The sequence below is a fragment of the Leucoraja erinacea genome, chromosome 5 (genome assembly GCF_028641065.1).
Source record: "Leucoraja erinacea ecotype New England chromosome 5, Leri_hhj_1, whole genome shotgun sequence".
Classification (NCBI taxonomy): Eukaryota; Metazoa; Chordata; class Chondrichthyes; order Rajiformes; family Rajidae; genus Leucoraja; species Leucoraja erinaceus.
In genome coordinates, this window is record NC_073381.1 from 94,737,210 (window position 1) to 94,765,063 (window position 27,854).

Consider the following 27,854-nt stretch of genomic DNA (forward strand, 5'->3'; position numbering starts at 1 on the left):
GTCCTCACTGACATCCCCTGTGCTCCCCTCCCTATCTCCTCCCCCCCCCCCCCCCCCCAATCTATTCATCCTGTGCTGATCACCCTATCCACCTCGCATTGATTCTCCTTCCACCCCTCACCCATCCTACACTGCTCCCACCATTCATCCTGTACTCGCCCCCTTTCTCATCCATCCTACACTGGTCCCCCAATTCATCCTGTACTTACCCCTTTCCCATCCATCCTGCACTTCTCCTCAATCCATCCTGTACTGATCCCCATTCCATCCTGTACTATTCCATGCATTCATCCCGTACTGACCCACCCTCCATTTACCCTTCATCTTCCCCTCATTCATCCTGTAGTGATCCTCCATTCAACCTGCACAGACCCTCCAATCCACTGTATTGACCCCCCCCCCCATTCATCCTGCGCTGATCTCCCCCCCTCCATCCATCCTGTACTGATCCTCCCATTCAAGAAGAATGGGGGTAACAGTCTGAAGAAGGGTCTCGACCTGAAACATTGCCGATTTCCTTCGCTCCATAGATGCTGCCTCACCCGCTGAGTTTCTCCAGCACTTTTGTCTACCCCCATCCATCCCTACTGAACCCCCATTCAACACCACTGACATCCCCCTTGCTCTCCCCTCACAATTTTACCTACTCCAACGCGTACTAATTCACCTGCCTCAATCCATCCATTGTGCACCGACTGCCTTCTAACCCCCCCCCCCCCCCCCCCCCCCCACCCGCTCTGATTCACACACACCCCCCTCCCTGACCCTATTGTCCTGGGAATGTCCCCAGAGCGAACATTGACTATGTTTGATAAAGGAATGCAATCAAATGTGTTTTAATTCCCACTATTTGTTGTAATCCATAAAGATGGATTAATTAAATTGTGAACACGTGAAACATTAAAACCGCAGTGTTCGATTGTCACTGCTGCCGTTGACACGTTATTACAGAATTCATTTTAACGGCAAATCAATGCTCTTAATATGGAGTATCAGTACTGTAGTTATTTAATGAGCAACATTCACAACTATATGTACACATATATGTTACCATGGTCCAGGATTTATTGACACAGGTTGATCATACGCTGAATAATCCAACCCCAGTTTTGTCTGGAAGTGGAAAGAACTAATAGAAATTGTATTAATTGCAATATGTAAAAAGAGTTGAGATACTGTCTTATAATTTTGCTGCATGTCATTGTGGGATATATCATGTCTTGACTGGTGAATATGTTTAGTTTGTGACTTTATTTGAATCAGAAATAATATGTGAATGCTTCATTTAGTATAATTCCGACTGGTAACTATGCACTTCGTCCGAGCACATTATCGCACCCGTCATGCAAGCCATCTTAAATGACCACTTAAACTGTCATTTGGCAACCTAAAAAGCTGCCGAGGTTGCCCGACTGGCAACAGGGAAAAAACGTTAAGCGAGAGCCCTGCTGTAGATCTGCCACAGCCTGTGTGGGCGATTGGGGGGGGGGGGTTAAAATGCAGGTTTGTATTAATTGTGGGAGAGGGATTTCCTCGGGCTGCTAGCTGATGAAGAAAAATCGTTCGCGCTTCCGTTCGCGGTTTAAATAAAATGTTGCTGGAAGTTTGCGTTGCTGGATTAAATTTAAACACGACTAAAAACACTTTCAACATCATGGATTGCAATATCAGGACAAAACAAAAGGTATGTAGTTTATTTAACATATATTATTTTGCTTTATGGTGTGCCTTTATTTTAATCTTATGATGCAAAAAATTTTATTTAGGCCCACATATGAATCGGCCATGTCTTGCCTGCCGATATGGGCTTACATTTACGGCAATGGCAACATTTCAATCGATCACATTCCAGAAACACCCACTCAAGATTATTAATTTTTATTTTTTTTTGGTAAATCATGTCATAAGAGCATCTAAATCATCTATATTTTGTGTTATTGTCTATCCAGGATCAATATTTTGACACTAAATATCCAGAGTACAGTTTTAGTCAGATGACATGCAAAAATTAATGATTTTGATCAAAGATTGATTATCTTGAGGGTGGATGTTTCTGGATTGATTTATGGGAATTAAACATTAAATTCCTTCCATTTGGCATATAAATTCATGACAAAGTGAGATTTAAAAAACATGTTATATTTTGAATTTGTGTGTGAATGGGATCAGTTTGGTATTTGTTATTTGGATACTTAGGCTATTAACAAAAATTAGCTGTTTCTTAGAAATGGATATATGTTTAGATCTAGTAATTGAATTTAGATGAATTTAATTGATTAGATGAATTTACTTTATTTGATGAAACTGATGAATATGAATTTTTTGTTGGGTATTTACTATTTGTTTTAGCGTTTAACTTTATCATTTCTACCTTTTTTCTAAAACTGCAAATAATAACTTGTTTCTGATAATGCTGTTCAGTATTTTTTTTCCTTTACATTTTCAACAGATGGCTCCGAAGAGGAAATGCAAAATTGTCAATCCAAATGCCCAGCAAAAGAGACAGATTTAGACAGCATTCGCCGAGATGATCCAAATTTGGACTACTCCAAATGTGATGATCTACAGCACATTCTTAATGGGAAAGTAGTGGGCAGAAAGGCATGTCATGCGTGGTTTGAAGAGTAAAAACCTGTAGTTTACAATGTCAAAATTGAAAAGTTGAGGAAAAACGAGGTGTACAGAGTTGCTTATTGGTTATAATCTGAGGAGTATGATGATGCTACTGATTATGATATGCCAATGTACCAGCTAGTAACTGATCTTTTCCATAAAGACTTTGTCTATTGCTAGAAATTGTAATTTATTTATCTATCTGTTATGGACTTACAACATATAATACAATAATATTAAAGTTCTGATCTTGAGAATATCACATTTTTGAATTTATGGCAGTCTGGGTGTTTATTACTATTTCCGTCACATCGGTCAATTTTATAATTAGCTATGATTAGGTAACTAACTAATTATATGCTTTAATTTCAAGTCATCCAAGTAAGATGTTTTATATTTGTTTCAGAATGCTTCAATCTATAATAACTGAAAATTTCATTCAGTTCTCTCAATTTTTAAGAAAGTTATGGGCTTTTGATTGTCCTCGATCACAGCTTTTGTGCTAAAATCAATGGAAAAACAATAGGGAACAATCTTAAAATGTCCTGAATTATCTCTACTACTTAAACAAAGGAGCAACACTGAACACTAGCCAGTCCTTTGGCTGGACTTTGCCGGTGGCCCCCGGCAATCCTGCTTCTCTCAATAACCAGCGATAGATCCCATTAGGCCCTGGCAAATTTATCCACCTTAATGCATTTCAAGTAACTCAACACCATCTCTTTCTTGATCTCAAATTGCTCTAGCATATTAGTATCCCAGAGTGAACTCACTGTCTCCATGTCCTCCTCTTGGTGAATACTGATGCAAAGCACCTAATCATACTTTATTAGTCAAGTATGTTTTGCAATATACAAAGAATTTAATTTGCCAGTCATACCAATAAAAAGCAACAGAACACACAAAACACATTTTAACATGAACATCAACCACAGTGACACCTCTGCATTCCTCACTGTGATGGAAGATGAAAAAAAGTTCAATCTCTCCCTTCTTTCTTTGTCCTCCAGCGGTCAGGGGCCTCTAACCTTCAATTGACGGGACGATCTTACTCTCGTAGCCGGCAGCGGGCCTTCCTCGTCTTAGAAACATAGAAAATAGGAGCAGGAGGCCATTTGGCCCTTCGAGCCAGCACCGTCTTTCTTTGCGATCATGGCTGATCGTCCCCTATCAATAACCAGTGCCTGCCTTCTCCCCATATCCCTCGACTCCACTAGGCCCTAGAGCTCTAACTCTCTCTTAAATCCATCCAGTGACTTGGCCTCCACTGCTCTGTGGCAGGGAATTCCATAAATTCACAACTCTCTGGGAGTTTTTTCTCACCTCAGTCTTAAATGACCCCCCCCCTTATTCTAAGACTGTGGCCCCTGGTTCTGGACTCGCCCAACATTGGGAACATTTTTCCTGCATCTAGCTTGTCCTGTCCTTTTATAATTTTATATGTTTCTATAAGATGCCCCCTCATGCTTCGAAACTCCAGTGAATACAAGCCTAGTCTTTTCAATCTTTCCTCATATGACAGTCCCGCCATCCTAGGGATCAATCTCGTGAACTTATGTTGCACTGCCTCAATCACAAGGAGGTCCTTCCTCAAATTAGGAGACCAAAACCGTACACAATACTCCAGATGTGGTCTTACCAGAGCCCTATACAATTGCAGAAAAACCTCTTTACTCCTATACTGAAATCTTCGTGTTATGAAGGCCAACATTTAATTAGATTTCTTCAATGCGTGCTGTACCTGTAAGCCAACTTTCAATGACCGGTGTACAAGGACGCCCAGGTCTCGCTGCACCTTCCCCCTTACATTGATTTTGCCGCCAAAGTGGATAACCTCACAATTATCTATATTGTACTGCCTCTGCCACGCATCTGCCCACTCACTCAACCTGTCCAGGTCACCCTGCAACCTCCTAACACCCTCTTCACAGTTCACACTGCCACCCAGCTTTGTGTCATCCGCAAATTTGCTAGTGTTGCTCCTAATTCCCTCTTCCAAATCATTAATATATATGGTAAACAGCTGTGGCCCCAACACCGAGCCTTGCGTCACTCCTCTCGCCACTGCCTGCCATTCTGAAAAGGACTCGTTCACTCCTACTCTTTGCTTCCGGTCTGCCAACCAATTTTCTATCCATGTCAACACCCTACCCCCAATATCATGTGCTCTAATTTTAGTCAACAGTCTCCCGTGCGGGACCTTATCAAAGGCTTTCTGAAAGTCTAGATACACTACATCCACTGGCACCCCTTCATCCATTTTACTTGTCACATCCTCAAAAAATTCCAGAAGATTAGTCAAGCATGATTTCCCTTTCATAATTCCATGTTGACTTGGACTAATCCTTTTACTGCTATCCAAATGCCCCATTATTACCTATTTAATAATTGACTCCAGCATATTTTCCACCACCGAAGTCAGGCTAACTGGTCTGTAATTCCCTGTTTTCTCTCTCACTCCTTTCTTGAAAAGTGGGATAACATTAGCTATCCTCCAATCCACAGGAACTGCTCCTGAATCTATTGAACATTGGAAAATGATCACCAATGCTTCCACTATTTCTAGAGCCACCTCACTGAGGACCCTGGGATGCAGACCATCAGGTCCAGGGGATTTATCATCCTTCAGTCCCATTAGCCTACCCAATACTATTTCTCGCCTAATGAAAATTTATTTCAGTTCCTCTACCCCCTTAGATCCTCTGTCCTCCAGTACATCTGGGAGATTGTTTGTGTCTTCCTTAGTGAAGACAGATCCGAAGTACCTATTCAACTCTTCTGCCATTTCCTTGTTGACCATAATCATTTCAACTGCAGTTTTTCTTGCAGTTGCAAGGTATAGTGCCAGGAGAGGGAGAGAGGGTGGTTTGGGTGGGAAAGGCCAAATTGACCAGGGAGTTACGGAGATAGCGGTCTCTGCGGAAAGCCGACGGGGTGGAGATGGTAAGATGTGGCCAGTGGTGGGATCCCGTTAGTACACAAAAAAGCTGGAGAAAATCAGTGGGTGAGGCAGCATCCATGGAGTGAAGCAATAGGCGACGTCCTTCGGTTCAAGGTCCTTCTTCAGACTGATGGGGGGGGGGGGGGGGGGGGGGGGGGGGGGAGGAAGAGGCGGAGACAGTAGGCTGCGGGAGAGCCGGGAATGGGAGGAGAAGGACGGTGAAAGCAAGGACTACCTGACATTAGAGAAGCCAATGTTCATACCGCTGTAGTGTAAAATACCCAAGCGAAATATGAGGTGCTGTTCCTCCAATTTGCCGTGGCCTCACTCTGGCCATGGAGGAGAGGTCGGATTCGAAATGGGAAGGGGAGTTGAAGTGCTGAGCCACCGGGAGATCAGGTTGGTTATTGCAAACTGAGTGGAGGTGTTGTGCGAAGCGATCGCCAAGCCTGCGCTTGGTCTCACTGTGGTTGATCATACGCTGAATAATTCAACCACATTTTTGTTTGGAAGTCTGAAGAAATAATAGAAATTGCATTCATTGTAACGTGTAAAAAGCGTTGAGATACTGTATTATAATTTTGCTGCATGTCATTGTGGTATATATCATGTATTAATTGGTGAATATGTTTAGTTTGTGACTTTATTTGAAGCAGAAATAATATGTGAATGCTTCATTAAGCACAATTCCGACTGGTAACTACGCACTTTGTCCGAGCACATTATCGCACATGTAAGCCGTCTTAAATGACCACCTAAACTGTGATTTGGCAACCTAAAAAGCTGCCTAGGTTGCCCGGCTGGAAACAGAGAAAAAGGTTAAGTGAGAGCCCTGCCGTACCTCATCTTTTCTCCCCGTATTGCCCTTTTAGTTATCTTCGGTTGGTCTTTAAACATTACCCAATCCTCCTGCTTCCTGCTCATCAGGTGCGCGGGCTTTAAACGGTCAATCGACACGGCCTCCGGCCGGCCCCCCATGTCCAGGACAAAAGTCGACTGCCCGTGTTCCAGCACCCGGAACGGGCCCTCGTACGGCCTCTGGAGTGGCGTCCAGCCAAGTCCTCTTTGGGAGGGGTCCGGATGCCCAACATGACCCACGGCAACTCGTCCATCCAGTCCGGGCCGGTGAGTCGTGCCTTCAATGCCGCCTTCAGCTGCCGGTGGAACCTCTCCACCAGACCGTTAGCCTGCGGGTGGTAAGCCGTGGCCCCCGGTCGGAGATGTGCGCCGGCACCCCGAAGCGAGCAATCCAGTGCGCGGACAACGCACGAGCACACGTAGCCGATGAGGTGTCAGCCAACGGAATGGCCTTCGGCCACCGCGTGAAGCGGTCCACCATGGTAAAAAGGTGGGTGATGCCCCGGGACGGTGGAAGTGGCCCCACAATGTCCACGTGGAGATGGTCGAACCGCCGGTGAGGTAGACCGAACTCCTGGAGAGGTGCGCGGACATGGCGCTGGATTTTTGCCGTCTGGCACGGGATGCAGGTGCGAGCCCAATGGGCAACCTGCTTGCGCAGACCGTGCCACATGAAGCGAGCTGCCACCAGTGCCGTTGTCGCCCGGATTGATGGGTGAGCCAGTCCGTGGATGACCTCGAACACTCTCCGGCGCCAGGTGGCAGGGACGATGGGGCGCGGCTGACCGGACGACACATCGCACAGGATTGTCACACCCCCAGGACCGAGAGGGACATCCTCAAGACGGAGGCCAGAGATGGCAGTCCGGTAGGTGGGCACCTCGTCGTCCGTGAGCTGTGCCGCCGCCAGAGCAGAATAGTCCAATCCGGGCGCCACCTCGAACACGGCATTTATAGCAGGGCGAGACAATGCGTCGGCCACCCGGTTCTCTTTCCCCTTGACGTAGCGGATGGCTGTGGTGTATTCGGAGATGTAAGCCAACTGCCGCTGCTGGCGTGCGGACCAAGGGTCGGAAACCTTCTGCTGGGCGAAAGTGAGCGGCTTATGGTTGGTGTAGGCGGTGAACGGGCGGCCCTCCAGGAAGTAACGAAAATGGCGCACAGCCAGGTACAGAGCCAGGAGCTCACGATCGAACGCGCTGTACTTGGTCTGCGCGCGGTTGAGGTGCCGACTGAAGAAGGCCAGAGGCCGCCAAACTCCGCCCGTCAGCTGCTCCAGTACAGCACCAACTGCCGACTCCGAGGCGTCCACAGTGAGAGCAGTCGGGGCATCTTCCCGCGGGTGCACCAGCAGCACGGCCCGAGCAAGGGCCTCCTTCGCGCCGTCGAAAGCTGCCTCCGCCTCGTGGGTCCACTCAACGCTCTTCTGCTGCCCACCCGCCAGAAGTTGATACAGGGGCCGCATGATGTGGGCCGCGGATGGCACGAAACGATGGTAGAATGCCACCATGCCGACAAATTCCTGCAGGCCACGCACCGTGCGTGGGCGGGGAAACCGACGGACGGCGTCAACCCTGTCAGGCAGGGGAACCGCGCCTTGCGCAGTCACGCGGTGGCCGAGAAAGTCAATTTCGTTGACCCCAAAACGGCACTTGTCCAGGTTGATGGCCAAACCATGCTCGCTGAGCCGCTGACAGAGCTGTCGAAGGTGAGCGCAGTGTTCCTGCTGCGAGCGGCTGGCCACCAGGATGTCGTCCAGGTACACGAACACGAATTCGAGGTCACGACAAACCCCGTCCATGAGGCGCTGAAAGGCCTGTGCAGCGTTTTTGAGGCCGAACGGCAACCGAGTAAACTCGTAAAGCCCGAATGGCGTGATGATAGCCGTCTTGGGTACGTCATCCGGGTGAACCGGGATCTGGTTATAACCCCGCACCAGATCCACTTTAGAAAAAAATGTGGCCCCAGCCAAATGGGCCGTGAAGTCCTGGATGTGGGGTACGGGGTATCGATCCGCTGTTGTTGCAGCGTTCAGCCGTCGGTAATCCCCACAAGGTCGCCAGCCCCCGCTTGACTTAGGGACCATGTGGAGTGGGGACGCCCAAGGGCTGCTCGAAGGGCGGACGATCCCCAAGGCCTCCATCGTGCGGAATTCCCGCCGTGCCAGACGCAGTTTATCTGGTGGCAGTCGTCGTGCTCGTGCATGGAGTGGTGGGACGGCCACTGGCGTCCGTGGACTCCCGATTCGCACGAATCTTGGCTGCGTTCCCGGACATTCTCACTCCGCAGTTTCATTCAGCAACCCCCAGCCACGGAGTTGTACATTATATCCGTCTCAAAATGAGGCAAGTAGTCCGAAGTTTGAGAAGCACTTTACTTTAATTCCTCCCGGTTCAGGGGAAGACGAAACCAGGAAAAGATGGCACCCAAACCCTGCCTTTTATACCCTCCGGCTAAGGACCGCCTCCGGACTGCACCACTCCTGTGCCGAGGGGTTCGGCAGTATAATGGGACGACCCTTAGGAGCCGCCACAGGGTCACCTTTAATCTACATATAAACTGGACAAACAAAATGAGCAGCGATATTGTGGAAAGAGAAATAGTTAACATTTTAGGATAAAGGCTTTGTAATGGCAAATGTCTACTTTTTCTAGTGTCCTCTTTTCCAGTTGCATTTAGTAAGTAGGAGTGATCTTACGCAGACCTAATAGAACAGATCTTCCAGTTGTTATTTCCAGTTTAATTGATTGTTTATTGAAGTAGTTGTACAAAAAAGAGATGAACGTACTATGCTTTCCTTATTCTGCATTCAAGTTGTAGCTAGCTGATCTGTACCTGGTCTGGAGAGAACTGTATGCTCCCCCTCCCTGTGCCTGCAACTTTGTGTCCCCAATGCCCATATGTACACCACCCTGTGCATCTAATGACCACCCCCAAGTGTCCAAATTAATACTGCAAGATATATCTAGACAAAATAATATAATATGCCAACAGTAGCTAGCCTAAACATAAATGGCTCCTAGGCCCTCTATTAAAACTGAGACGATGAGAAAACAAGTTAGTATCAACCTTTTGGTCAGCAATGCAACAAGGAACAGGGTCAAAGAAGCAAGATACAAACTCCAGAGGAGATGTAAAAGGACTTAAGGGGTTAGGGCCCTGCCCATCAAAGATTAACTGAAAGATGTCACAGTGGAGATAGACACAAAATGTTGGAGTAACTCAGCAGGACAGGCAGCATCTCTGGAAAGAAGGAATGGGCGAGACCCTTCTTCAGGTTTGCTGGCAGACAAGGAGAATTACTGAGACTACAGAATATCTCAATACTAGTGATAAACAACTGCAACATATTGTTGGAGAGAGATTTAAGAAACTCAGCAGGTGTGGCGGCATCTATGGAGCAAAGGAAATAGGCAGCGATTCGGGCCCAAGCCCTTCTTCAGACTGGTAGTAATGGAGTTGAGAGGTGCCTTGCTTTTTAGGAGAAATAGTGGGCCAACTTTACAGAGAGCAAAATCTGAAATGCTTGCCAATCAGAGATCAGGTGGAAGTTGAAATTACCAAGATCCTGATGATCCAGTACCATGTCAAGAGCTACATTCATGCAGACACCAGATAGTTTTTTATTAACTTGCCTCAACTGGACACATTTGCTATGTTCATGTTCATAAGTTATAGGAGGAGAATTAAGCCATTCAACCCATCAAGGCTACTACGTCATTCAATCATGGCTTTCCCTCTAAACCCCATTCTCCTGCCTTCTCCCCATAACCCAACACCTGTACTGATCAAGAGTCTGTCAATCTCCACCTTAAAAACATCCATTGACTTGGCTTCAAAAGCCATCAGTGATCATTAATTCCACAAATTCACCCCCTTCTGAAGAAATAAATTCCTCATCTCCTTTCTAAAGGTATGTCCTTTTATTCTGCGGACATTGCCTCTTGCCCTAAACTCTCCCATTAGTAGAAACATCGTCCCCACATCCACTCTACCCAGACCTTTCACTATTCAATGAGGCCCCCTGCTCATTCTTCTAAATTCCAGCTAGTGCAGGCTCAGTGCCTTCAAACGCCCTTCACATGTTAACCTCGTCATTTCTGGGATCAGTCTCGTAAACCTCCTCTGAACTCTCTCCAATGCCACCACATCTTTCCTCCAGATAGTGGGCCCAAAACTGCTCACAATACCCTTAATGCAGTCTGACCAGTGCCCAATAAAACCTCGCAATTACATCCCTGTTTCTATATTCTAGTATTCTCCAAATAAATGCTAACATTGCATTTGCCTTACTTACTACTGATTCGACTTGCAAATTAACCTTTTGGGAATCCTGCACCAGCACCCTCAAATCCCTTTGCACCTCTGATTTCCCATTTAGAAAATATTCTACACCTTTATTCCTATCACCAAAATGCATGACTGCACTTTGCCATGCTGTCCATATGCCACATCTCTGTCCACTCTCCCAACCTGTCCAAGTCATTCTGCAGAGTCCCTGCTTTCTCTGCACTACCTGCCCCTCGAGCAGATGATCTCCGTATCATCTGCAAACTTGGCCACAAAGCCTTCAATTTCCTCATCCCTCATGTACAAAATGAAGAGTAATGGCTCCAGCACCAAACACTGGCAGACAACCAGAACCCCCCCCCTTTATTGCCACTCATTCATTGCCTTCTGCTATTCAGCCAACCTGCTATCAATTTTAGAATCTTCCCTCTGATACCATCCGCTCTCATCTTCTTCAGCAGCCTCATGCGCGTCACTTTATCAAAGGCCTTCTGAAAATCCAGGTAAACAAGATCTATTGACTCTCCTTTGTCGATTCCGCTATTTATTTCCTCAAAGACTTCCAAGTAGGCAAGATCTCCCTTTCACAAAGCCATGCTAGCCAGCCTATTTTAATTTATCATGTGCCCCAAACATAGCTATGCCAAATCCATATTGCCAATCACACTGCCTGAAACTGGAGTTGAGGTGTGAGCCCCCCATTCTCCAGCAAGGGCTCAAAGTTGGCAATACTGAGATGTTTGGGTAGGCCTGAACATGTTATCCCCGCAAAACTACTCTATATCCTTGACCAGATACCACAGCGATAATTCCCAACTTTGTTATCAAAATCATAATATTTTACTACTGCTTTTGATGTCTTCGACATCTCTCAGCAATCTAAATGTAAGGCATTAGTTGACACCAGTGAAAGTCAAGGATTTACTAAAAGTGAGCGGAGTAATTATGAGCACAAAAAAACAGTAGGATTACTTAAGAATACAATTTTTTGAGACATTGGCTACGAATTTTACCCAATACTAATAAGAAAGCCTGTCCTCAAATTGTACTCGCGTGACAATTTATACTTAATTGACACCATCATGGAGTTTTCAAGTTTATCTTGTTCATTGCGTTATGGGAACAATAAACCACTCTCTAAGAGAAAAATACGTTGAGACGTGATCTTATGACAGTCTCAGTAAATGTCTGTTAACACTTAGCTATAACAGACAGTTTAAGATATGATAGACACTTTAGGATTACTGCCCTGGCAAATAACAGTGCCTCATGTTTCTAGTTAAACACTCTACAAGCACAAAGTGCCAGAGACAAATAAGTGACTTTTGTGACTTTATGTATGTCCATGAACGTTTTCAATGTTCTCCCCAAAACTGTTGGAATAAAAAAGGCAAATGATGCAATTCCTCAAACCGGTTCAGACATTCAGTTGGATCATGGCTGATCTGTTTATCAAATTACCAATCTTAATCCACATCTCAACACATCAGGGCTCTCGCTTAACTTTTTTTCCCTGTTGCCAGCCGGGCAACCTCGGCAGCTTTTTAGGTTGCCAAATCAGTTTAGGTGGTCATTTAAGATGGCTTGCGATGATGTGCTCGGACGAAGTGTGTAGTTACCAGTCGGAATTATGGTCAATGAAGCATTCACATATTATTTCTGCTTCAAATAAAGTCACAAACTAAACATATTCACCAATCAAGACATGATATATACCACAATGACATGCAGCAAAATTACAATACAGTATCTCAACTCTTTTTGCACATTGCAATGAATGCAATTTCTATTATCTCTTTCCACTTCCAAACAAAAATATGGTTATTCAGCGTATGATCAACCTCGGTGAGACCAAGTGCAGGCTTGGCGATCGCTTCGCACAACACCTCCACTCAGTTCGCAATAACCAACCTGATCTCCCGGTGGCTCAGCACTACAACTCCCCCTCCCATTCCGAATCCGACCTTTCTGTCCTGGGCCTCCTCCATAGCCAGAGTGAGGCCCACCGCAAATTGGAGGCACCTCATATTTTGCTTGGGTAGTTTACACCTCAGCGATATGAACATTGGCTTCTCCAATTTCAGGTAGTCCTTGCTTTCTCCCTCCTTCCCTTCCCATTCCCAGCTCTCCCACAGCCTACTGTCTCCGCCTTTTCCTTTCTTTTTCCCGCCCCCCACCCCTCCTGATCGTCTGAAGAAGGGTCTCAACCCGAAACGTCACCTATTTCCTTCGCTCCATAGATGCTGCCTCACCTGCTGAGTTCCTCCAACATTTTCGTCTACCCATTCACACAAGTTCTGTTATCCCACTTTCCTCACCCACTCCCTGCACATTAGGGACAATTTTACAGAGACAAGTTAACCTACAAAGCCAATGCATCTTTGGGATGTGGGAGGAAACGCACATGCTTGCATGGAGAATGTGCAAATTCAACACAGACAGTGCCCGAGAACAGGATCAAACACAGATCTAAGGCGTGCGAGGCAGCAAGTCCATCAGCTGTGCCACTATATTTATTTTCCAAACGCACAAAAAATTATACGTTGATAACTTTGGTTACTAAAAAAAAGAAACTATCCATTTTCAATCTTAAATCTCTAAGTGATGCTATGTCCCCCTTTACAGCTACTGTACATTTTAATTCAGTTCAAGGCTATTGGGGCAGTACATTGGCCATAGATTTGCTGCCTAAAATTGCCAGAGACCTGGAATTGATCCTGAATATGGGTGCTGGCTGTATGGAGTTTTGTTTTCTCATTTATAACATAGTTTAAAGAGTACTATGTTTACATATTCTGTTGTGCTGCTGCAAGTAAGGATTTCAGCTGGGACGTGAGAGAATAAAACACTCTTGACTTACGTCGCTGATGTGTGGGATAGAACTAGAGTACGGGTGATCAGTGGTCGGCGTGAACTCAGTGGGCCGTAGGGCCTGTTTCCATGCTGTATCTTTAAATTAAATTAAAAACACTAAAACCAGAGGAAATGTAAAGAAGGGTTTCTACCCGAAACGTTACCTAATTTTTTCTATCCAGAGAATCTGGCTGCTCCCTGGAGTTCCCCCGCACAATTAAAGCTTGGAATAGTCTTCACCCTACCATAGGTACCAACCAGCCGCAACTAAATTTAAGGTAGCTTTGTTTTTCCCCAAGAACCCTTTTTTTGCTTAAGTCCAAGTCAAGAGAGTTTTATTGTCATGTGTCCCAGATAGGGCAATGAAATTATTGCTTGCTGCAGCACAACAGAATATGTAAACATAATATAGAACAGGAGATAAAGGTTCAGTGTGTCTATATACTATAGACCATATATATACACAATAAATAAACAGATAAATTGCAATAGGCTGTTATTTTTCAGAGTTTGGAGTTTGGTGGTGGTGGGTCCACCAATTTAAATTCCATTTCGAATATTTTTGGAGGATCAGGAAACCAAGAAGCAAGAGTTACACCAGTGAGTTACTGCGGCTCCAGGGAGTGATTCTGCATTGTTTTTCAGCGGTCACGGTGAGGCAGCGACCGGACAGCAATGGCGGCCATAGCTCCCACAATGCAAAGTGCAAAGGGAGGGAGAAAGTGGCCGACGCCGACCAGTTGCCGTGGCAGTGCGCACGGGCGCACATGCGCACAACGACGGCCGATTATGTGCTCGGCGGCCGGCCATGCTGAGTGGAGACCCGAGCCGAGAGCTAGAGCCGGAGCGGAGACCCGAGAGCTAGAGCCGTGCAGAGACCCGAGAGCTAGAGCTGCGCGGAGACCCGAGAGCTAGAGCCGAGACCCGAGAGCTAGAGCCGTGCGGAGACCCGAGAGCTAGAGCCGAGACCCGAGAGCTAGAGCCGAGACCCGAGAGCTAGAGCCGAGACCCGAGAGCTAGTACCGAGCTGAGACCCGGACACGGATGACGGGTGGGTGTTTGCCAAGCCGGGCAAAATGGCATGGCTTTTAGGTTGCCCGGCAGGACTGTAAGTTGCCATTGGAACCCGGGCAACCATTAATTTCGAGCCCTGCACATTAGCCATGATTATATTGAATGGCGGTGCAGGCTCGAAGGGCCGAATGGCCTACTCCTGCACCTATTTTCTATGTTTCTATTACACGAAAGACTGCAAGATCTTTGTTGCAAAACGGCAATCACATTCTCCAAAGTAGTTCGCTTTCTGCTATCTTTCACATGGAGCATTTGCTGATTTAATTCCCAAATAGGGCTTGCTCTAATTTTTACCATTATGTCGTGCTCTGGATTGCTCCACCAAATTTTTTAATACTTCTAGCACAATAATTAGATAATTTTTCAAATCAAGCCTGAATTGTTTCTATATAATTGAATTATCCAAGTCTATTTTTAATCTATCTCATTTACTGATGCACAATATATATTCGTAGCTTCCATCCTCAAAAAATTTTCAGAGATGTTGTGATAGCACACCTTGAATCCAGAAATGAAAGGATATCAAAGTAATTAATAAATACAAAATGTGCTAAATTAGTAAGCAATATTAAAAGTGCTGCCATTTTGCAAGCTTTATCCAGATAACTTAAAAACACAATATACATCACACCTGCATAGCAGTTGAAGGCTCCAATCCAGGTTCAGTGCGCTTCTTCAGAATAGATTTCTTTGGCATCTGAGGGGCATCATCTGGTCTATGCAAGACATAATCACTTCTGGGAGAGTGTTGCATCCCCATTGTACTTCTCTCAAAACGTTCAGAATGACCATAAGATGGGTGTGAGTGTTCTCGCTGAGAGGGAGGAAGCATTTCTGCTATGATCCTTTCTTCTTGCTCCTTCCTCCTGCGAGCAATTTCTAATTCACGAAATTCATCATTTTTACTTTTGCTGCAATGAAAATGTTGCCGAGCATGACTGTTATTGGGATTCCTATTTGGATTTTGTGGCCGGTCAGGGCTTCTGATTCTGTAATTCCGATGTCTTTCTGGACTACGGCTACAGCACTCCCGGCTATGACGTTCCCGGCTATGACGTTCCCTGCTGTGGCTACGGTGTTCAAGTCGTGAACGTTTGGGATCCCTTCCTCTATCATCGGATCTCAAATGGGAGTATGGAATCTTCTTATACTTATCCCCATCACGTTCTCTTGATCTTCTTCTTCCTTCTCTCTGTGACAAATTGTGTGATCCATATTCCACCCTGCGTTTGTATGAATCGCTCGATGGCATCATATCTAGAAACTCTTCAGATTGGTCATCATGGAGTGAATATTTTGCCTGCATACGAGCAGATTGTGGCAGCTGACTTCTGTACACGATACGATCAGCCATTTCATCTCTGTTGGTTACAAAGAGCAGGTTAGAGTAGAATACAACACTGTCACCTCATTCTTAATCAAGTGTTTCAAACAATGTGTCATCAATTGGCATAAGTCTGGTTATTTAACAGAAACATCTGCAGTATGTGAATCTGCTCTACTATTGTTCAGAAGTCCCAATGATTTGGCTTCTTGCTCACCAGGTCCTGTTTCTCCACACCTCAAAGAATCTCAGCAGGGCCCCATTTTCCCCACCCTTCACAAACTCAGAGGATCCATTTCCTGCACTTCTTCAGAATTCAACAACTTCAAGCACTTTAGGACATCAATGGGTCATAATTACGAAATATGATATTTTCCCAGACATCAACCAAGAACAAAATTTTCACATGAAAAAAACGTTATCCATCATTAATAGTTATATAATCATTAACCCAACCTAGTTCCTTCACACAGATGCAGTGACCAAGAAAGCACATCAGTGTATTTACTTTCTTAAGCATGTCCAGGATTCTCTGGAACATCTGCAGATGCTCTGTAGAAAGTATTCTGATGAGGTGCATCTCAGCCTGAACCTGCAGAGTGGTGAATACACCCCAGTTTATCACAGGCTTATTATGTCCTCCCATCCCATCCATCTTCATGGTGTATTGCAACAGGAAACCATAAGGTATTGTCAAGGATGGCTGTCCCAATGGCCATTCGTTTCCCTCTCATCTGGAATAAGAAACAGGAGCTTGAAACCCAGGACGTCCAGACTCAACACCAGCTTCTTCTCTACTGATATCAGATGTAAACTAATCATCTCCTTCATAACCACTACTTGTAGATATTGCCACATATTCTTAGTGCTAATTCTACCTCATTCAATTATCCCATTATTGTACTTTAATATTTTTTTGCTTTGCTTCGGATTACACTACAATCTTGCACCAGTCAGCTGTTTTGCACTTAGAATTATATTTATTTTTGTGTGTAGCATGACAATGTATACATTTTACTCTGGGAGCGTCATGTGAACAAGGAATTTCACCGCACCTTGATCTACATGTAATTGAACTGAATTTGTAAAACTAAGCTGTATGGTTCAAGTCTTACCCATGCTGAGAACAAAACAGTACCAAAAATTAACCCTATAGGATTCGATTTCAAAATGTCAAACCAGATTTACCATACTCCCTCATTCCTTTTAATACTGTGTTAAATAGTATCTTATGTAGACAAAAGTGCTAGAGAAACTCAGCGAGTGCGGCGGCATCTATGGAGCGAAGGAAATAGGCAACATTTCGGGCCGAAACCCTTCTTCAGATATATCTTATGTACTGAACGTGCAAGAATCATCATAATCTAGCATAGTGAATTCTGCATAATGAAATCGTATCATCGTTTCTCATCCACCTCCCCCAACTTAACTGAAATCTAGAACTTGTCCAGGAGAAACCTTTGCAGTATTTGCACACCATCTAAATATTACGTTCATCAGATGCTGACTGTAGACGACTGGGTTGTAATCATTCCGTTTGTATTCCACAGTTTAAACTATCAGAGGTTTGTTCTTCTCTAGAACTTTATAAAATCCAGAACCTCACTGCAGCTGGAAGAAAAGGCTTATTCTATAAATCAGTATCATCTGATGACAGACACACAAATCTGGAGTAGCTCAGCGGGACAGGCAGCATTTCTGGAGAGAAGGAATGGGTGACATTTCGGGTCGAGACCCTTCTTCAGACTCAACTCGAAACGTCATCCATTCCTTCTCCCCAGAGATGCTGCCTGCCCCGCTGAGTTACACCAGCTTTTTGAGTCTATCTTAAGTTTAAACAAGCATGTGCAGCTCCTTCATGCACAGTATCACCTGATGCTCACATTCAGATAAATAAACTGTCATAAATTTTCTAGCACAATGTTTTGGCTTTTATTGCTAAAACAAATAATACATTCCTTTATAAAGTTGAAATGCTTAAATGCAGCAGTTGTAGTTTAAAACTTTAAAGACAGAAAGCAGCAGTTTCAAGACATGTTTATGGTATTTAATAATGATTGAACTGCAATGTGTAACAGTAATTATTGCTTGAGATTTGATGCATATTAATTTCCAAGTCAATTGTCTGAAAGTAATGTTAGATTTGTACTTTATCCACATTTAATCAATAAGGTTGCAATTGGAGTATTACTTTCAGTTTTGGTCACCCTGCTATAGGAAATATGTCATTAAGGAGGAGAGGGTGCAGAGATTTATGAGGATGTTGCCTGGACTCAAGGCCATAAGCATTAGAGGTTGAACAGGCTAGGTCTTTATTCCTCGGAGTGCTGGAGGCTGAGAGATGTGTAAACCCACAAAGGGAATAAATAGGATGAATACATGGGGTGTTTTTCCCCGGGTGAGGGCATCAAGAACTAGAAGGCATAGGTGGCGCCGTACGATGCCAGCCTCGCCAACAATCTGTCTCGTCCTTTTCTTCTTTTGTTGTTTTTAGTCTGTTGCTAAATGTAAGGTTTAGTGTACATTTAGTTTTGTGGGTGGTGGGGGAAACTTTTTTTTAAATCCCTTTCCACGACGGAAATGCAACTTTTTCCGTATCGTATCTCCGTCGCACTGTGGCCTAACATCGTGGAGCTGGCGGTCTTTTTGCTGGGGACCAACTTCGAGAGCTCCAACCACGGGAGCCTGCGGACTTAACATCGTGGAGCTTGCGATCCCTTTGTCACGGATCGACTTCAAGAGCTCCAACTGCGGGAGCCTGCGTGTAGATTAACCCTTATTAATCATGCCATTTATGATCTCCACTGCACATACATGCATGTCATCCTTTACATGGTATTACGGTACTACACAGCTTTACACTAGAAATGTCAGCCAGCTCGCTCTCTCTCTCTCACACAAGCCAGCGGAGCCAGATGAGAATGGCTGGCTGTTTGAATGTTCCTGTTTGCCTATGGAATAAAGATTGATCTTCACTATGTGTGTTGCTGTGGATCATTAATAAACACTGCGGACTTAAGATCGTGGTCCCTTGGTTAGGGATCGACTTCGGGAGCTCCAACCGCAGGAGCTTCGACCGCCATGATCACGGGAGCTTTGATCGCTCCAACTGCGGATGGTTCGACTGCCCCGAACGCGGGAGAAAATGAGGAAAGAAGACAATACGTTTTTGCCTTCCATCACAGTGCACTGTGGTGGATGTTTGTGTTAATATTTATGTAGTTGTGTGTCTTGTTGCTTTTTTGGTATGACTGTATGGCAAAACAAATTCCTTGTATGTTTTTACATACTTGGCTAATAAATAAATTAATTACTTACTTAAAAGCGAGAAGGAAAACATTTAATAAAAAACTGAGGGGCAAATATTTCACACTGTGGCTGTGTGGAATGAGCTGCCAATGGAAATGGATGAGGCAGGTACAAATAACTACATTTAAAATACATTTGGACAAGTACATGGATTTAGGCAATATGGACAACATATGGGTAAATTGAACTAGTTTAGATGGGGCACCTTGGTTTGCATGGAACCAAAGGACCTGTTTCTGTGCTTTCCGACTCTAATTCCAATTAAATTGTTACTTCCTTATTAATTAAACTGTTCATTTTGAATTATTGAACTATATTATATATTCTAATTGCATAGAAAGTCATTATTTGTCCAGCATATCAAGTCAAGTCAAGTTTATTTGTCACATACACATACGAGATGTGCAGTGAAATGAAAGTGGCAATGCTCGCGGACTTTTGTGCAAAAGACAAACAACCAAACAAATTATAAACACAATCATAACACACATATTCTTTTACATAATAAATAATGGAAGGAAAAACGTTCAGCAGAGTTTGTCCCTGGTGAGATAGGCGTTTACAGTCCGAATGACCTCTGGGAAGAAACTCCTTCTCAACCTCTCCGTTCTCACCGCATGGCAACGGAGGCGTTTGCCTGACGGTAGCAGCTGGAACAGTCCGTTGCAGGGGTGGAAGGGGTCTCCCATGATTTTATTTGCTCTGGAGTTGCACCTCCCGTTGTATAGATCCTGCAGGGGGGCAAGTGAAGTTCCCATAGTGCGTTCGGCCGAACGCACTACTCTCTTCAGAGCCTTCTTGTCCTTGGCAGAGCAATTGTCAAACCAGATGGTAATATTTCCAGACAAGATGCTTTCCACCGCCGCTGCGTAGAAGCACTGGAGAATCCTCGGAGACACTCTGAATTTCCTCAATTGCCTGAGGTGGTAAAGGCGCTGCCTTGCCTTACTCACGAGTGCTGATGTGTGTGATGCCCATGTCATATCCTCGGAGATGTGGACTCCCAGATATTTAAAACAGTTCACCCTATCCACAGGATCCCCATTTATACTCAATGGAGTGTACGTCCTCGGATGATTTGCCCTCCTAAAGTCCATATCAGCTCCTTCGTTTTTTTGATGTTCAAGAGGAGGCTGTTATCCTGGCACCAGAGTGCTAGATCAGCCACCTCCTCCCGGTAGGCCTTCTCGTCGTTGTCTGAGATCAGGCTCACCACCACAGTGTCATCAGCAAACTTAATTATTGAGTTGGAGCTGAACCTAGCCACACAGTCATGTGTGTACAGGGAGTACAATAGGGGGGTGAGGACGCAACCCTGGGGCGATCCTGTGCTCAGGGTGAGGGACTTTGATGTATTCCCTACCATCTTGACTACCTGGGGCCTGGCGGTGAGAAAGATACTATATGATGTTTATTGACCAACAGTGAAAGCAAATTGAAACAATGATTGTTATTATTGCAACCATCAACCAACAACGTCAATAGAAGAGCAGCTAAAAAGCAGGTGTGATTCCTGTACTTTTTGCAGCCAGGTATGGTCTCAGTCCAGATTTTAATCCACGTCCGTTTAGCACAATTGACAGTGGTATGCTATGTCCAACAATTATCCTGGTGGTGGGTAGTATTTGGCACAGGGGAATCATAAAAAGGAAACCGTGGGGGACTAATATAATAAGAAAAAAAAATTCTGGGTTAATTTTTGCAAATTTCTCTCCACCTATAACTAATTTCAATCATTTTGTTCCTTTCATAACAGAGGACCTCCAGCATCTTGCTCAGGCGTTAAAACTTTAGAATCACATCTTGATACATCATAAACAGTCAGGTCTAATCCATGCCTCCAACCTTAAATGAACAACAAGCAAGCTAATGTTTCATATTACCTTCTCAGCCAACATATTGAACAATAGAATTGTCAAATCTTTATGCCACAAAATTTAAACCTTCTCTTCGAAAGCATATCTGTGGCTCATTCTCATATCAATGAATGAACCAGCAGTCATAATTTATTGGAATGGTGAATGAATGCACAGGAAATGCAATTTTATTTTCCACTGCAATCACAGATTTCCAATCGTGACAATTAACCATGGAAATTCGGACTTGTGTGGGGCGACTATTAAGGCAATGGTTTTCAAACAATGCCATTTATTCCAAAACAATTTAGAGCCATAGAGTTATACAGCAAGGAAATTGCCCTTCGGCCCAACTCGTCCATGCCAACCAAGATGCCCCATCTAAGCTGGCCCCGTTGCCCACGTTTGGCCCAAATCACTCCAAACTCTTCCTATCCGTGTAAAACTAGGCACTCCAACATGCTGGAGTAACTCAGCAGGTCAGGCAGCATCGCTGGAGAACGTTTCAGGTGACATTTTGGCCCAGAATCCTTCTTCTGCCTTCAGTTCCAAGTTCTCCAGAAATTCTGCCTAATCCGTTGAGTTACTCTGGCACATTATATCTTTTTGTGTAACCAGCAACTTACAGTTTCTTGATTCTACCTTTCCTATCCATGTACCTGACCTGGAGGAATAGCATCTGATATTTTGTTTGGGCAGCTTACAACCCAGGGGTATGAATAGTGATTTCTCTAACTTTAAGTAACCCCTGCATCACCTCTCTTTCTACATCCCTCTCACCCAGTCGCATCGGCTTTTCGTTCCCACCTAGCAAACAGCTAACAATGGCCTTTTTACTTTATCATGGTTACTTTTTTGCATATCTTTAATTCACTTGTTCTATATCTCTCTACTACATCGTGTATATCTCTCGTTTCCCTTTCCCGTGACTTTCAGTCTGAAGGGTCTCAATCCAAAACATCACCCATTCCTTCTCTCCAGAGATGCTGCCTGTTCCGCTAAACATGCTAATCATCCCATGTACATTCCCATCCAAATCGTTGATATAAACCAAACAGCAATGAGACCTGCACCAGTGCTGAAGCAGACTATTCGTCACAGGTTTCCATTCAAAAAGATACGATACTACTTCCGCCCTCTGCTTCCTTCCATTAAGCCAACATTATATCCAGTTACCTAGCTCTCCCTGGATCCTACTCTATCCAACATTCCAGAGCAGCCAACTTCAAAAAGATTGGAACTGTATTTCCAAAGTTGGTCAGCTTCTGGCCATAGCGTTGATGTGTGTTGCAACGTAAATCCAATGTTTTTTGGAAAAAATGCTGGTAGTCTGATTGAAAATAAAAATCACACGAGTGTGAAGTGCCTCACATATCATTCTGTACTGCATACAGCTCATTTGCTCCATTGTGTAATGAGTTGCGTAAAACTTGTTTTTGTCTGTGTACTAGGTCAAAGTTTCAAAGGCAACAAAAATCACAAAGTAGTGTGTAGGATCTACTGAATCCCACGACAGAAAGCAAAGAACAAACGACACTTAGCTGAGCCAGACATTTTGTGTCACCTTTATTCCAGAAGCCCCTTTTACCTACATTCTCACCAATCATAACCCGTGAGCAGATAAGGCCAATTAGCGCGTCTGAACTTGGAGTTGTTATTGTAGGCTGTGGGCCGAGGAATGTTTTTGTTCAGGTTCGTGACCCAATTCAGGAACAACCTGAATTTTTAACATATTGTGTAAACATATTATATAAATCATACCTTAAACTCGTTAAGACCAAAACCTGCAAATTTTTAAGTAATACTAGACCAAGGGGGACCTGGTGGGTCCCGTCCCCTCAAAGCGCAGTTGGGGGGGGGGGGGGGGGGGGGGCCTTCGGCGTCACACACACACACTAACTGCCCCCACACCCACGGGGTGTGGGGAGGGGGGTGGAGAGGAGAAGAGAGAGTGGTCAGAGCGGTCGGTCGGGCTGGGCCACCGGCAGGTGGTGAGAGCGGTCGGTAGGGCCGGGACTCCAGTGGGTGGTCAGAGAGGTCGGTCGGGCCTCCAGCGGGTGGTGATCGTCAGGCCTTATCTAAATTTGTGCAAAATTTCTTGTAGTTCCGAGACATGGGTCACGAAAGTTGATTTCTAGACACACTTTTGATGCTCGGCCCACGGCCTATTGAGCTCTTGTGGATGAACTTTCTCGTGAGGCTGCTGGCGAATCGCCAGCTGTGACAGGCTGTATGTAAAACCAACATGGGCATGAAGGCGCCACAAGTGCACAATAGTTCAAATAGTTTATACATACTATAAGTATTATTCTTCTGTAGCTGGATCTTACAATAATTTATTAAAATATTAGCATAGAATTTGATTGGCATGGAAGAGTCCAGCCGTATAGCTCGCTACTGCGTTATATAACTATGACTAATCAAAAATAACTCTCCAGATCACATACGAATGCAAGGTTTGAAGAGTTCCCAATGACAATGAACTTGAAAGAACTTGAAGAAAATCACAAAAAGTGAACATTAAAAGGCTACAAGTAACATAGAAACATAGAAATTAGGTGCAGGAGTAGGCCATTCGGCCCTTCGAGCCTGCACCGCCATTCAATATGATCATGGCTGATCATCCAACTCAGTATCCCGTACCTGCCTTCTCTCCATACCCTCTGATCCCCTTAGCCACAAGGGCCACATCTAACTCCCTCTTAAATATAACCAATGAACTGGCCTCGACTACCCTCTGCGGCAGAGATCCGTGATCCTGTCATTATTTGACTTATCCCAAACATTAATTAAAAAAAAAAAAAAATGGCTTGATCATCCAATGAAATCAGTATTCCTTCCTGGTTTGGCATTACCTGCTTTCTCCATACCTGATATCCTTTGTCCCCCCTCATAGCCACAAGGGCCACATCTAACTCCCTCTTACAATCATAATCCTGGCCCAATGAACTGGCCTCGACTACCCTCTGCATTTTTGAGCGAGAGAGTTTTCCAGAGATTCACCACTCTCTGTTGTGTAAAAAAAAGTATTGTTCTTCTCATCTCTTGGTGCTGCAAATGCCAAGGCTCTGTTAACAGGATTTCCCCGTCCAGTGGAAACACCCCTCAAACAGGGAAAGTGATATAACCCCAGGAGGCCATGAGTGGGTAATTGTGCTGTGTGTAAAGAAAAAGGGAAGAGCTAACGTAACACTGAATGTACGGAAACGAGGAATATATTAAGTTTTGCTTTTTGTTTTGTTTTGTATGTGCCCTTTTACAATACTGCACACAAAAATGTGACAAAGGGGGTCAAATTTCAAATTCCTTCAAAAAAGTTGACAAACACTTTATTGGGTTCATGACTAACATAGTATCAACACAAAATATAAGAAAAAATAGCATATTGATGGCAAGTTTCTGAAAATGGCATCGGAATACACAAATACATTTTGTGTAACAGTTATATATTATTACGGTTAAAATTATACTGGTGTCCACCAGTAATCTAGTTGGCACAGCAAGTGCACGTATTTCTTATTCCATTCTATGTTTATGAATACCACATGGAACAATAAAATTGCAAACACCATTTCCACTTCATTCACCTGATCATGTAGTAGAATACTGCATCCAGTAGAATACTGCATGATCATTCACCTGATCATGTAGAATACTGCATTCATCTGAATGGACACTGCAATGCGAATTATACATAATACACGCAAACGCACGTTGCGGTTGGCACTAAAAGGTTTGGTGTCCCAGAAAACAAACATTTTTACCAATGTGATCTAAACGGTACATTACCTTATGGATTTGAGCTATATCAATGGCCGATGATTCGTCAGAACGTTGGATTTGGGCTGATTTTTTAGTAAGTAAAATGTCTCTAACGGTCGTTGCGGATCTTCCTGAAGTTGACACGAAGGAATGAAGTTAGCGACTTGGTCCGTACGAAAGGTAAACAAGAGACAGTGTGGTGTCAAATTGAAAATTGGCTCAGGTTCTTAGTTTTGATGACTAATTTATGTCCACGTTTTTTTTAATTGATTTTAAAAAGACGGAAAATATATCATTAACGGTCGTTGTGTTTTTGACACCATGATATTTTTGATATATTAAATTTGAATATAAGAAAAAATAATGAACTCGCCCAAAAATCTTTACTACCTCGTTGGTTTTCTGAAAAATATTCCAGGTTTGGAGCCTCCGTGATTTAACTTATGGAGGTACCGATCCCGATAACGGTCGTTGTCAATGGACACCAAGCACAACGACTGTTACGGGATCTTTACTGTACTGCTTTATCTTTATGTTACTGTATTTTCTCCTGGTATTGATGAAGATATTTCCCTAGATCATTATCACAACGTCTATGTGTGAGGGGCCATATGAAGTTTATTATGAATTAAATATTGATGAATAAATGTGGCCTAGTTTTCAATGTCACATTTTTGGTATCCAAATTGGTGGTAAAATGACGAAGATTTGTCTGTCATGTCAAAAGTTTTTGACTTTCGGTCTTGAAGATATCTAAATTATATCTGTTATTTATAAGGTTTCACATGATGGGTAGGTTTATGTTAAGAACAGTGTATTGGTATAAAAAAGTAAATAATAATCTTGTTCCTCAAAATCTCTCCAGTATTGTAAAAAGACACATTTTTTAAATCATGAAAAGGCTTTTTTTTTTAATTTAAAAGTTAAAAAATCTGAATTAAAAACTTTCCTCCGTAGACGCTGTCTGACCCACTGTGTCTCCGAGTACCTGAAATGGTAACTGTTTCTCTACTTGCAGATGCTGCCTGAGCATTTTTAGTAGGTTCAGTTTAACCGATTTGCAGCGTCTACAATACTTTGTAGAAGAAGGGTTTCGGCCCGAAACGTTGCCTATTTCCTTCGCTCCATAGGGTGATTTCACCAAATGTCAAATGAGCGTAGATCCCCCCTCACGTGACCGAAAATTTTAACTGGAGGACATATCTCAGTTTGGTACATGTTAGTGAATGGGGAAACACGCACTTTCCCACCCGTTAAAAAGATCGAAAACGGCCGATTTTTTAGCTGAAATTTTCTGTGCTAGTCGGGGTGACCGTGAAGCACAGCGACCTAAATTTTCAGGCAAAAAAAAAGATAGAAAGTAAGGTAATTACAAGAGGGAACTGAATGTAGAAAACAGCGGAAGTGAACAGCAAACATTTGCTGTGGTGATTTACAGGTCCAAAATATCGGGAATTATCGCGTTTGCTCGCTGAATTTCATCAAAAGTAAGGAATTATGAACTTACTTTTTATGAAATTCAGCGAGCAAACGCGATAATTCCCGATATTTTGGATCTTTAAATCTCCACGGCAAATGTCGACTGTTCACTTCCGCTGTTTTCTACCTTCAGTTCCCTCTTGTAATTACCTTACTTTCTATCTTTTTTTTCCCCTGAAAATTTAGGTCACTGTGTTTCACGGTCACCCCGACTAGCACAGAAAATTTCAGCTAAAAAATCGGCCGTTTTCCATATTTTTAAACGGGTGGGAAAGTGCATGTTTCCCCATTCACTAACATGTACCGAACTGAGATATGTCCTCCAGTTAAAATTTTCGGTCACGTGAGGGGGGGATCTACGCTCATTTGACCTTTGGTGAAATCACCCTATAGATGCTGCTGCACCCGCTGAGTTTCTCCAGCATTTTTGTGTACCTTGCAGCATCTACAATTTCTTGTGCCCCCGTCTAGTTTTTTTTTCCAAATAGCTTTTCAATTTAAATGCACTGATTCCAGCTGCAATAAATAAACAATTGACACATTCTTGATAAACGTGTGGCCATAAGCAATTCGACAATAATCACAGCCCACCTCTCAGCGGCACATAGTCCATCCGCTAGATGAGTGTGAATGGGACGACTGCTGCAGAAGTGATCGGACCCAACTGCTGAATATAAAATCGATCGACCGACCCCACGACTCGGATCGCATCTGTTGGTGGAAGGAAAGCAAAGTGGATAAGTACAGTTATCAGGTCACAGCTGGAAAATAGACATTTCACCTGGTCTAGTGTGAAGAAGGAAGGTACACAAAAATGCTGGAGAAACTCAGCGGGTGCAGCAGCATCTAGGGAGCGAAGGAAATAGGCGACGTTTCGGGATGAAACCCTTCTTCAGACTCAAGACTTCAGCGCTCCATAGATGCTGCTGCGCCCGCTGAGTTCCTCCAGAATTTTTGTGTACCTTCGATCTTCCAGCATCTGCAGTTCCTTCTTGAACACTAGTGTGAAGAAGGACCCCGGCCCGGTTCTCCAGATATACTGTGGGCCGGCTTTCATGCCACATGTTGTGGTCGGCAACCGGCTGAGTGACTCCAGCACTGAGGTGTCTTATTTCACCTCGTCCATTTGCTTCAGCGCTCACACATACCTACAGTAGCGGAGGGTTATTCGGTGTTGCGGGTAACGAGTAAACAGCAGCCGCAGCGTCCAGGTTATCTCACTCCGGTGATCCTAACCGGGCACTGTCTGTCTGTCTGTTCAGGCCTGTCTGTCTGTCTGCCTGCCGACCGGTGGATGACTGACGTCTACCCGGCCCAGTGTAACAGCTGGAGACAGATAGCCTTCCACGGCGTTATATTTATACCAAAGGTAAACAGTGGTGTTCCTCCCTCCATTTCACCAGCATCCTAAGCAAATTTCTCTCCCCCAACTAGTGCTCCAGAGAAGTAATTCCCAAAGATCCTGGTCATTCCCAAGTCAACTTCGTGCCCCCCC

The 27,854-nt window shown here is 44.2% G+C and overlaps 1 protein-coding gene across 1 annotated transcript in view; it reads right to left on the reverse strand.

The window, feature by feature from the left end:
- Positions 1 to 27,584, reverse strand: part of znf318 (zinc finger protein 318) — a 70,175-nt gene extending 42,591 nt beyond the window's left edge. The window contains exons 1-3 of the mRNA XM_055636287.1: positions 27,508 to 27,584; positions 26,951 to 27,070; positions 15,261 to 15,990 (exon numbers count right to left, since the gene is read on the reverse strand). Of these exons, the coding sequence (XP_055492262.1) occupies positions 15,261 to 15,983 (723 nt within the window). The 5' untranslated portion in view covers positions 15,984 to 15,990; positions 26,951 to 27,070; positions 27,508 to 27,584. The remainder of the gene's footprint in view (positions 1 to 15,260; positions 15,991 to 26,950; positions 27,071 to 27,507) is intronic.
- Between the last annotated feature and the right edge of the window lie 270 nt (positions 27,585 to 27,854).